This window comes from Vicugna pacos, chromosome 28, assembly GCF_048564905.1.
Source record: "Vicugna pacos chromosome 28, VicPac4, whole genome shotgun sequence".
NCBI classification, from domain to species: domain Eukaryota; kingdom Metazoa; phylum Chordata; class Mammalia; order Artiodactyla; family Camelidae; genus Vicugna; species Vicugna pacos.
In genome coordinates this window covers 15589408-15601414 of record NC_133014.1, presented here as the reverse complement: position 1 = coordinate 15601414, position 12007 = coordinate 15589408, and the positions used below count along the sequence as shown (strand labels likewise).

The window sequence follows — 12007 nt, the reverse complement described above, 5'->3', positions numbered from 1 at the left end:
CAGAGGGGCTGAATTTGTTCAAGTATCAGAACTCCTGCTGGAAGGAATATTAAGTTTCTCATCTTCCTTCTTGTTAATTAAATATCCACTGCTAACTTGATTTTTCCCCCCTGTTTCCTAAATGAGGTGTTGCGAGAGGAAAAGTGGGTCAATGGAGGGTTCTGACAAGTTTCGTCCCAGTTAATTTCGGTGTTTGCCATATGCTGTTCTTTGAGACGCGTGTGCCAACTGCAGGTCCTCGCGCAGATTAGCAACCAACCTGAGGGGTCTTAATTTAGACTTCCAGCTCTCTCGCAGGGGAGAGGAGGATGAACAGGGAGTGGATGGAGGCGAACCAAACCCTGACACATCAGGAAGCCCCCCCGAGCACAGCTGGAGCGCAGCGCGCTGGGGCAGGTGGTCGCAACGCTTCATCGCAGGGCGTGGAGTTTCTCACCCTCCACACCCTCAACGGTTTAGGGTAAGAAATTCCTTGTTGAAGGGGGCTTCCTGGGCGTGGTGGCGTATTCAGCAGGGTCCATGACTTCTGCCCACGGAAGGCTGGTGACTTCCCACCTCCATGCGTGGAAATCACAAATATTTGCAGGCAACGAAAGGGTGGGAAACGAACAAGACGCTCACGCCTGTGCTTCTCGCTGACCTGACCTTGTGACTAACACGCCCCCCGCCCTGCGCACTCTTTTCTTAGAATCACTTCCCCTTTTGCCCTGGAGGTCTTGGAAGAAGGTCATGGGCTGAACCTCAAGAAAATGAGTACAACCCTCCAAAATTCCCCCATAAAGACTCCGCAGCAAGTTCCTATCAAGGCGACGGGAACACAGCCCCGCTCACACCCTGGTGGTTGGCGCCCCCCGTTCCCGTTCTTCTGCAGAAGCCCAGGACCCCTCCCCCAGGGCGGCTCGCAGTCCTCAGGGCGGCACCCTGCTGCGGCTCCCTCTGCCCGGCAAAGCGGTGCAGCTGCTCTTCTCTGATTCTCCCAGAACTCTGCCTCCAGCTCTCAGTCCGGCTCTCAGGGCACAGGGGCTGGTTTTTCGGCAACGACGTTACCAGTTGGTTGGGTAACAGACTTGCCCCCGAGTGAGAAGCACCACCATGGAGACATAGTCCAGTGAATGAGCGAGAAAGGAAGGTGACTGAATCCCCAGCAGTGGTCTATAGACGCTCACACGTCATTCTCTCCGAGTCCAGAATCCTCCGGTGAGAGGTTGGGCTGGATGGTTACCCGGACTTTCCGCTGCTGGAAGCCTCCGAGAGGTCCGCTCTGTCGGCAGAGTCCTGCCTTCCCCTTTACCAGAGGTTGGGGCAAACGGAGTCATGATGAAAATGCTTGGATTCGAGCACTGCACTGTGTCATCCAAGAAGAAGGTGGTGAGGCGGTCCCGTTGGCCCAGCCGTGTCCCAGGGTCTTTGCTGGGCGCAGGAGGAGGGAGGCTACCCTTCAAGGGAGTCAGGAACAGGGTGGAGTGGAAGGGCCACGGGACTGACTGGCCCACGCTTCCAGTTACCAGCTGCGTGACTTTGCGCAAAGGGCTCAGTGTCTGTCAGCCACAGGTTCCTCGTGGAAAGAAAGGATCTAGAAAGGCTCCCATACCACGCAACAACTCAGTAAACGCCTTTCCTCCATCTCATTTACGTCTCCGACTGAGCCTTAAGTATGTGATGGCCTTTTGCTTTGAGCCAAAAGCCAGAAACTGTGTCCAGCTGAGGAAGAGCAGGAGATGGAGCCCAGTGAGGAGGATGGATTTTGCCTCCTGGATCCCCGCGGGGGGCAGGGTACAGAGCAGAGCGTCTGGCAGAGGAGAAGTGTTCCCGGAGCCCTGGCGGAGCTTAGCCTTAAGAGCACGCCCTCCCAAGCGTGCTTTGCTGGCTCCCACCACTAGGTCGCAGGCGTTCACTCTCCTCTGGCAGGAGCCTCTGCAAAGCCTCCACCAACAGCGACTGCCGCCTGAGAGTACCCCCAGCCACCTCAGCCCTCTGCGCCTGAATGGCGGCTGGCTTTTCCAGATCCTTTCCTGGGTAATAATTAGATCATGGAAGAAGAAAGTTGGAGGGTGGTGAATGCCGGAGGGCAGCTCTATCACGTGGTCACACGCGTGGTTGCAGTATCTGACAACAGACCATGTGTGCGTGATTATTATGTGTCATGTTGTGTCACGTACATATCTCTGTGTGTGTGTGTGTGCGCGCCCCCAACTTCTCCCAAAATGTATTTCAGGAGCCTGAGTAATAGTGTAATAGTCACATTCCAGCTAATTCCTTGCTGTTTGACATTCCATCCATGGCGAACCCAAATCAACCAACGTAGCCACCTATCTAGAGGCGATGATGGATTTTTATTGGCTCTACCCCCAAACAGTACAACACCTGCTCTCCAAAGCAGATCTAAATTCTGGCCTTTGGCTAATGTTCCCTGAGAGGGGTGTCTTATGCCTTTCATTTCACCAGGACGTGTGACCCACCAGTGACCCACCAGTGCCCCCCCCCGTGGATCTGCCAGGCAGAACAGGGGCCACACCTGCTGACAAGTCCACACATATAACCCGGAAGCACAGGACGCCCCCTGAGCCCTCCAGTGATCTGTGTGCAGCTGCTTCGGAAACTTGAGATGAATAACAAGTGGTGTTTGCCCTTCTAATTACTTACACATCCTCGTAAATGTGTTGTTGACGCTAAGTCGTACCAAATGTCTCCTTCCCAAAGGCAGGGAGAAAGGGGTAAGGCTCTCTGACACTTTGAAGAGCTGCAGAGAATATTCAAAGTGAATTTTAAAAGGTTCCTTTTACGGGAACCACCTTTTCTTTGCGATGGCAACTTGGCAGTCTTGCGAGTCTGGGTCTCAACTCTTGGGGCTGGAGTCTGAGCACCAGGGGGCTGCCTCTGCCCCAGGTAAAAGCCAAAGGATGGGTTTCCTTCAGCCTGCTCCCTCTGGCAGCACCTTAAAAAACTCCTGGGGCTAAGACTGGTCTGAGAATGTCATTTGTCATTTGAAAAGACTTTTTTTCCCTATATAAATATTCCAAAAACCTCTATACCAGGCCTGAACTTCAATCAGCTGGGAAGGTACTGCAGATGGAGGGTTAATCCATCACGGTGTCCAAGAAGAGACGTGAGTCGTGGCCTTAAATTCTTCCCAGACGGTGCAGGACAATGAGATGAGCATCTTCTGTGGAAAGGGGGAAAAAAGATGCTACACCTTTAAAACTTAGATTCTCTTTTCAATGCTCAGGAGTTGTTAGAGGGGGTCAGAGCAAGTTTCTTGAAGCTTAAAGATCAATTAATTTAAGAAAAAAAAAGATTTCAAGTGTCATAAAACCTTAGTTAAAACGACCAGTTTCCCTTTTTCTCGCCTCCTCCCTCCCCCTCCCATTCCCCAAAGCAAGAGGCAGGCGCAGGAGCGTGAAATGACGCGAGCTAAATTCCTCTGTTTGTGCAGAAAACGTATTTGCTCGCTGACAGAGACACACAACCCAGAGACAACCACACACACATACACACAAAGTTAGAACACAGCTTTCCATGGCCGTCATTTGCATCGCAGAGTCCTCTTTCCAATAATCTTTCACTAGATTTACGTGGACTTCAGATCTTCTCCACAACGTGGTGTTGAGTCATATGGGGGCGGGGGCTGCAGCATCTAACAAAGCAAGATTATTCTCTGACTTTTTGTCATCGCCACATTTAAAACAAGAAGAACGAAGGGAAGGAAAGTCTTGGGGATAGGAGAGAAGTTCCCCAGGTTCCAGTGTTCATATGTCCAGGGAGCAGGTGGATCTGGGCTTCGGCTGTGTGCCAGAAAGGGTTTGCTTCTGGAAGCCTGCCCTGTAGGCACAGCAGCTCAGCCCTTAATGCACCGAGCAGCTTTCGGTGCTGGGTTCCAGGAGGCTTCCTATGAGGAGATCAAATCAGTGGAATCCAAGGATTGAACTGAATCCCTCAACTGCACAATTTGGGGATTTTTTTTCCCCAGAAAAGATCTTCTAGAGGAGGTCTTTTTAGTGGGGTTTAATTACAGGTGCTCCTGCAACCCCTGGCCTCCCAATGATGTGCTGTTCACAGTGGCCTCCCCGAATGATCATTCTGAGACTAAATCCAAAATGCCCTCCTCAGAGTTGTCAGCGCATCCCTCTTCTAGAACATTATGAGTCTCAGTGGGTGTTGCGCGCGTGGTGCGTGTTCTAATGTCCTGCCTAATTATAAACAAGATAGGGTGAAGTTTCCTGGCCAGGAAGAACGAGTTTGTGTGTGTGTGTGTGGAAGAAGCTCCTTCCCAAGGCTCAACATCTTAGAGACATTTGCAAAACATTTCTCTTGCAGGAGCCTCTTGCAAGCAGTATTCTTAGGCACGTTGGCTTCTCCATAGGTGGGAGAGAACTCTGTTCCCAGTCCTCAGCTTAAGTAAACCTCCTGGTGATGCCATTTCAAACAGCTGAGTATGCCTCTTTAGATAAGAGGCTGGAGGTATTTGCATATGGGGAGAGGGTGGTGGTCGCTTTTTTTGCCCCCGCCCCTCTCCCTGCTGTTTGGACTTCCCCCTTACAACAGAAAAAGGAAAAAGAAAATTCCTGTCCGTAGGGCCCTCCTAAGGAATGGGCACCTGAGCCTGAGAAAGGCTTCCGGCCACGGACAACACGAGTTCACTGGCTGTCATCCGTGGTGGTGCGTTTCCATCACGCACTGGCTTAAGTTGTGACCTAAGGAAAGACCCATCCCCTCCCCCACGTACTCCTCCCCCTTTCCCTTCCCCACACCCACCAGCTGCTACTACTGCTTAATTCAAGAAACAGCCTACGTCTCCATAGACCTGGAAACCTATGAAGGCTGGGAAGGGGCAGCCACTGACCCCCACACAGGAAAAAAAAAACAACACAGGGAAAGCAAGCATGACAGAAGGGTTAGGGTGATGTCCGGGCAGTCTGTCCCGGGTTAACAAATTATTCCTGTCTCACTAATACTCCGAACACAGGATCCAGAGCTGATTTTTCCCCATCCCGCCCCCCCATCGCTTCTGGATGGCGTCTGCCCTGAAGCCCACTGCCGCAAGCAGCACCCAGCGAGGGGGTCTTCCCGGGGGCGGGGCTCCCCACTGCGCCCCTCAGTAACGGGGGCGCGTGTCGCTGCTGAGAGCCAAGCCTGCTGCAGTCCAGCAGCGCGCTCCAGAAGGCGCAGCTTCCCTCACCAAGCATTCGGATTCTGCTTCCGCTCCCTCCGCCAGACCACGGGGAGCAGGAGCCGAGGGTCGTTCGCTTGGGAGAGGCTGGAAAAGGGCGCCAGGGCTACAAAGTTTGGTGAATCAGAGACATCTGAGTAATAAACCAGTGGCGTTTGGGGGTGAGATTCTGAATTGATTTGAAAGATCCTTGGATTAAGTGCAAAAAAAATGTCTCTTGTTCATGGGAAAACCAGTCTGGCAGTGCCTTTTAAAAAGCTCAGCCTTATAAAGGCTGAGCTGTGATGGTCAGCCCTCAGCCCACCTTTCACTTGCTTCAAAGTGGCTGGATTGCACTGCAAACCCCTCTAAAACTAATACAAAGGGTCTCGCTTTTTTCAGTCCTTCCAGGTGGGGTACATCCCCCTGATAAGCTGCGTTTGCCCTTCTTGATGTTTCAAAATCAGCTGCTACTTTGCTCCTGAATTCCTGAATTTTCCCTCTGGCCAGCACATCCCCCTACACACACAGACACTCACAGACACACACACACACACACACACACACAGGGAAGAAAAAATTAACTGTTGCTTCCCTTTCAACACAGGCAACAATTCATTTAGGTTCCACCAGTCTGTACAAACTGTAAATGCTATTTTATTTTAAACATTTTTAGTTTACAAAAAAAAATCAATGAGTGGTACCTTTTTTTTTTTTAACACTCTCAGATTCCTGAATATGGGCAGATCTTCAAAGGGAGGAAGGAGTTCTCATATGAAATTTAAGACAGACTGTCCTGAAGGTTGTGGGGTGGGGTTCTGTTGTGTTTGATCTCTTTTTGTTTGTTTGTTTGTTTTTAAGACACAATAAAGCTAAAATGGCAAGTCTCTGGGAGAGATCCCCTTGGAGTTTCAGTCAAGGAGCACAGCAGAGCACAGACAGGGGACCCAGCCGGGCGCTCGCCGGCCGCCCCGGCTGCCCAGGCGTATTTGGTAGCGCACGGTTGAGAGCCGCTGGGGCAGTCACACCTCGCATTCCCTGGCGGGCTGCTGGTGGCAGGTGCACGAGCCGTACTCGTTGATGATGACCAGGGCGCCCTCGATGTGGTTCGGTTTGTAATCAACGTAGTACTCCTGGGCAGACATGGCAGCCATCTGATGCATGGTCTGTTTCTGCTTCTGCTTCCTGCGCTGCGTGACAAAGCACTGTCTGAGCTGCCTGAGGCTGGCTGGGAAACACTTCCAGGAGACGTAGAGCACCAGGACCACGATGAGGAAGGAGAAGATGAGGGCCATGGTGCCGGTGACCACCTTGTGGATCTGCACGGCGTTCTCGGCGTGCTCGCCGCCGGGGAGCGCCACGGTAGCCGGCTCGGGCGAGCCGTCCGGCTGCCCCTCCCTGCCGTCGGCGAGCGTGGCGGCCGGGCTGGCGGGGGGCCCCAGGTCGCTGCGGTTGGTGACGGCCGAGAACAGGTGGCCGCTGGTGGGCTCGGCCCCCTCCTCGCACAGGTGGAAGGCGTACACGGCGTCCAGGACGTCCTCGCCCTGCGCGTACTCGGGGCTGGCGCACTGCAAGTTGCCATCGTAGCGCCCCTGGAAGTTGCTGAGCCACGAGGCCAGGGCGCACACGTTGCGCCCACAGTCCCACAGGTTCCCGGCCAGGGTGATGCTCGCCAGCGACTTCCAGGAGTTGAGGATGCGGGGCTCGATGTAGGTGAGGCGGTTGGAGTCCAGCTGCAGGGACTGCAGGTGCGGCACGGTCTCGAACACGTGGGGCTCCATGTACTCGATCTCGTTGCCCGACAGGTCCATTTTCTCCAGGTTCCACACCCAGTCCAGCGAGCTGACCACGATGGCCACCTTGTTCCGCCGCAGGCAGAGCGAGTGCAGGGAGACGAGGCGCGGGAAGTGCGCGAAGTTCACCTTCACCAAGTCGTTGTGCTCCAGGTGCAGCTCGGTGAGCTTGAACAAGCCGGCGAAGGAGTTGCGCGCCAGGCTCTTGAGCTGATTGTATCCGATGTCGAGAAACTTGAGGCTGCGGCAGTCCTGGAAGATGCGCACGGGCACGAACTGGATGGCGTTGGCCCGCATGTGCAGCGCGGTGAGCTTCCGCAGCCCGTGGAAGAGGTCGGGCGCCAGCGCCTGCAGCTTGTTGTAGGAGAGGTCCACGCTGCGCAGGTTGGGCATGGGCCGGAAGGTGGTGTTGGCCAGCTGGGTGATCTGGTTGGAACTCAGGGTGAGCTCCTTAACCCGGCGCAGTTTCTGAAAGGCGTCCCCCTGCACCGAGCAGATGTGGTTGTGGTCCAGATAGAGCCACGTGAGCTGCATTAACCCCGTGAACTGGCCGGCGCGCAGCTCCGGGAGGCGGTTGTGGCGCAGGGACAGGCCCAGCAGGCCCGACAGGTTGTGCGGCGCCTCGGTGAGGTTGAGCGCCTCGCAGTACAGCAGCCGCCCCTCGCACCGGCACAGCTGCGGGCACCCGCTGGGGGCGGCGGGCAGCATCTGAAAGCAGGCCCCCAGCAAACACAAGACCACCCCCGAGGGCGTCCTCAGCAGCCAGTGTAGACAGAGACCGAGCAGCAGGAAATCCATTAGCGAGAATCTTTCCAGAGAGGCTGGAGAATGTCCATTGGAAGCGCTCGGTCAGAAATCTACATCATATTTTATTCCGAGGGAGGGGGAGCGGGGGAGGGGGAGAAAAGGGCAAAAATCAAATAAATACATTGCAAGAAGGAAGGACCCCCCTCCCCAAAGCCACACGTTCACCTCTAAGCATGCAGAAAGCTGAGCAGCTAGAAAGTTCACAGCCACGGAAAGATCAAAGAGATGGTGATTTGGTCCATGTTAGATGCTGCAGCAAAGAAAGGGAGGAAAAAAAATCTTCGGGAAAGAATTTAATTAAAAAGTGTCTTACCCACCCTTTTCCAGAGAGTGACAACCTCCATTCAGCTGCTCCCTTTGTGTGCAGGCTAATTATATGCAGGGCGAGAGAAGACCCCTCTGTGTTTCCGAGGCAGTCCCGGGCCGCGGCCGGCGGATCTGGCAGGCGCACAATGTCTCACTTTGCTGCTCGGCTCGGGGCTGCAAGGGCGGCCGGCGAGGCGGGGAGGCGACTTCGAGGACCCGCGAGTTTCCCAACTGCGTGCGGGAGCCGGGGCTTCGCCTTCCTGCCGCTGTCCTTTCTCTCTGCAGCTCGGACTGTGACGTTGTGGGGAGGGGAAAAAAAGAAAACAACAAACTCGGGGCTCGCGACTCCCCAGGATTTGACAGCCCGGCGACTGTCCGTCATTGGAGAGGACCGCTGGCCGGCGCCCCTTTCGCTCCGCGGGGACCGCCGGCCACGCGCGCCCGGGGCGGCTGCGCGGCGCGGGCTCGCTCGTGCCGCGCGGGCGGCGGCGGCGGCGGCGGCGGCGGCGGCGCGGGGCGCGGGGCGCGGCGCCCGGGCTCCTTGCCTCCGCCAGGCGGTGTGCGGCGCGAGCCTGCACCGGCACCTACTGCTCACTGAGTGTCGTAAGCTGCTCGCGATTGTGCGTCGTCCCGGAGCACCTCCGACACGGGCGGGCTGACAAGGGGGTGGGCACACCACCAGCATTTTACCGAGCCACCGAAGTAATGTATGTTCTCTGATGAAATGGCAAACACTTGCAGCTTTTTGGTCCTTATTGCAGAAGAAAAGTAAGGAGATGGAGGCGGTGGGGGAGGGGAGCATCAGCACGACAAGGCATTTCCAAGTGGGAGGCTGGAATATTCTGTTCCGCCCCCCTTCCCTTGGGGGGACGTTGCCCCCTCCCCCTTGAAAGCTGTCTACGTGTGAGATACGTAGGAATCTGTAGAGAAAATCAACATTTGGTCCTTTGCTTTAGAAAAGCAACTTGAGAGGAGAGGAAGGCAGTGGCTGTGGGGGCTTAGTGGCTCGGGTTTTTTGGGTTTTTTTTTCTTTTCTTTTCCCTGCGGGCACCGGAGTTCTGCAGGCAGCCGGCCCTTTTAGGTGGTGGATGGGGGAGGCTTTCCAAACTCAGCGGATTTGGGAAGCCATCCCGGTGCCGGCGGGGCGAGACCCAGGGTGGCAGAAACGTATGTCTGGGCACAGGGAGTCGTTTCTTGCCCGCGATCCCGCCGGGGCTTCACCACAGATGTCTGTGGGGTCCCCGGTGGATTAAAGAAAGATCCTGCCGCCTGGCACTGGGAGGGCTGCCCCTGACGTGCTGCTCATGGTGGTCACAGAGCCCCGCAGTGCACTCCACTCCAGGAGGGTGTGCGAGAGAATGAGCAGAGAACGGGTGGCTTAAACCCTAGTGGATTCTACCCCCTTCCACACACTGCCCCCATTTCAGCTTTGAGGCTGTCCCTCGATTGTGTCTTCTGAGTATGAAGACGAGTCTTTGATTATTTCCGTGAACAACCATCTCCCCGTGGGCTCCTTAAGCTTCTTACAATGAGCTCTGTCTTGTTGCAGCTGGTCTGGAGAGGGTCTGCATTGCTATTGTCAGGGACCTGTTGGACATCTGCTTTAAAAACAAACGAAAAAGATGACAGAGAAACCTCCTGGAAGTGAGTGTGGACAAGCCCACCTTCTTGACAAAGATACCCAAGGAGGTGACAGGGAGAATCAAATGTGAATCTCCGCTCCTCTCTTTGGATTCCCATCATTTCTGACTCTTAGGAGCTGATAGTAAGTGGGCACTATCTGTGGGTTGCACTCATGCTGACACGAATGAGGTGGATTGCCAAAGCTCCCAGGCTGGCTGGGCTTTGGACAAGTAATTACATCCAAGCTGAAGACACCAACCAGTGGAATCAAAGTCACCAAAGTCTGGTGGCACTTTTCAGGAAAAGCCATAAGAACAGGGGCATGAATCATTCCGTTCTGTATTCATCTGAGCTCCGCCCTGGTCGTTCATCTCTGAGATGCAGCATTTAATTGGAAAACAATAATCTGAAATGCCCTAGACGTCACATGCCGTCTTAGGGGCTTAAAGAGACATTAGAAGACCATCCCCATTAATTTTGCATGTGGTGGAGCTGAGGCACAGAGACATTGGGTGATTATCCAAGGTCTTAGCTTGTTCCTGGGATGGATAGGTTTTTTCCTGTCCCACACCGAAGTGGTGGTCTTCCTTTCCCATTTGTGGGGTTAGGTTTATCTGTTTAATTGCTTTTTTGATGGAGGTACTGGGGATTGAACCCAGGACCTCACGCATGGCATGCGCTCTACCACTTGAGCTATGCCCTGCCCCCCTTCCTTTCCCATTCTTGATGTTTGCCTCTCTTGTCACTCTTACCTCCTTCCTCACTCTGGCCTGGGCACCTGCAGGTTTTGTCCTGGCACCTCCAAGGTGCTGCAGAACACTGTAACAGACAAACAGCTTCGCCACCAAGTGTTTTCACCTTTTGCCAAGACAGTTACTCCTGGCAGCGGGCTGGCTGATTGAGCGATAAACGCTAAAGGGTTGGGGAGCCGGGGCAGGCAGGGGTGAACACTGGCCAACCATTCAGCAAGTGTCATCTGGACAAGCCACCCAATCCCCGTGGATGCAGGGAAGAAAATTCTCCTAATGCAGGCAGCTTGGCAAAGTGGCGTTGGAGCCTGCCAAATGGGCAAGAAGAGGACCCACTTTGGATGTCACTTGATTTGTAGGGCTGGTACAGAGAGGCAGAAAAGAGTTGAGTGTTGGCAAGAAGGAGAGAGAATAAAATTAAATTCGCTGCATTTATATGTGAGTTTTCATCTAAGTATGCTACTCAAAACGTAGAAGATGTGTCTAGGATGTAATTAAAAATATATATATGTATATATATATATTGCTTTTCACATTATTATCCTGCAGATCATCTCATCTGGATGGTATCTTTAAACCTTTCCCACTTCTAATGTGGCAAGTTTGAATCTTTTCTACGGTTTTAAACCCCTTGGCAGAACCGTATACATTAACAGATTGAAATGAGCTTTATTGAAATTTAGCTATTCTAAGTCATCTAAGTTGCAGAATCCCAATTTATTATGTATTTAAAGCATACCATCCCTGATTAAATCAATGCAAATTAGGTTAAAGCAGAACAACATGAATCAAGGGTTTCAGCAAAGTTGAGTCGAGAAACGACAACTTTTGAGTCACCACAGCAAGTTAACACGGCTGTTTTTCACTAGTTTTAATTTCATGCTTCTTAGGGTCCAACACACTGAAAAATGGAAAAAAAAAAAAAGGAAAGAGATCACCTAAATTTCTCTCTTTCTTCATGTTTGATCTTTCGTATCTCTTGACCTGTCTTGTGAGAACATCTGATTTACCAAGTTGCACACTTGGAAAACACCACTGACATTTCCGTGTTTGTATGGGGAAAGAGACGGAGCCTGTCTTGCTGAACCACCATATAGTAGTTGGGCATCAAAAAAAAAAAAAAACACCATAAGCCATCAGCTAGCATGTGATTGGGAACTGGGGGAAGAAAGGATAGGAATCTTGAAAATGTGGATTCAGCAAACGGGAAGGAACTCTGGGTACATGAAGTATGAGTCTGATTGCCGAAACACAGTCTGGCACCAAAGAGGAGGTAGAGGAGGAAGCTTGGCGCAGCTGGAGAAGCCAGAAGTATGACTTGGAGGAGGGGGAGGCACCCCATTCCTCCTCCCCTGAACCTTACACATTGCCCTTCGCATAACTAGCCCTGCTGCTTTTCCTTCATACTTTGTGTTGTAATGAGGTTGGAGGAGGGGGCGGTCCCATACAGGGTTGTGTGGTTTTTTTTAATGTGTTCTACCTCTTCCCATTTCATCTCACCTGAAGGCCACCTCCAGTTTGTTCACCTGCGTCAAAATAGTTTGTGAACCAAGAGATGCAAAGTGAAAACCCTCTGAAATGCA

At 53.1% G+C, this 12007-nt stretch overlaps 2 protein-coding genes across 6 annotated transcripts in view; one reads left to right on the top strand and one right to left on the bottom strand.

The window, feature by feature from the left end:
* The window catches only part of CTNNA2 (catenin alpha 2), a 933346-nt gene that overhangs the window by 609767 nt on the left and 311572 nt on the right, over positions 1-12007 (top strand). The window lies entirely within an intron of this gene.
* Positions 5787-8655, bottom strand: LRRTM1 (leucine rich repeat transmembrane neuronal 1). Of its 2 annotated transcripts, none has more exons than XM_072951637.1 (2): positions 8064-8655; positions 5787-7796 (listed from the first exon to the last, which is right to left on the bottom strand). In XM_072951637.1, exon 2 carries the CDS (start codon positions 7735-7737, stop codon positions 6169-6171), a length of 1569 nt encoding a protein of 522 aa, XP_072807738.1. In that variant the 5' UTR covers positions 7738-7796; positions 8064-8655; the 3' UTR covers positions 5787-6168. The 2 variants fall into 2 exon arrangements, with proteins under 2 accessions (XP_072807738.1, XP_072807739.1); XM_072951638.1 differs by lacking the exon at positions 8064-8655 and adding an exon at positions 7912-7995.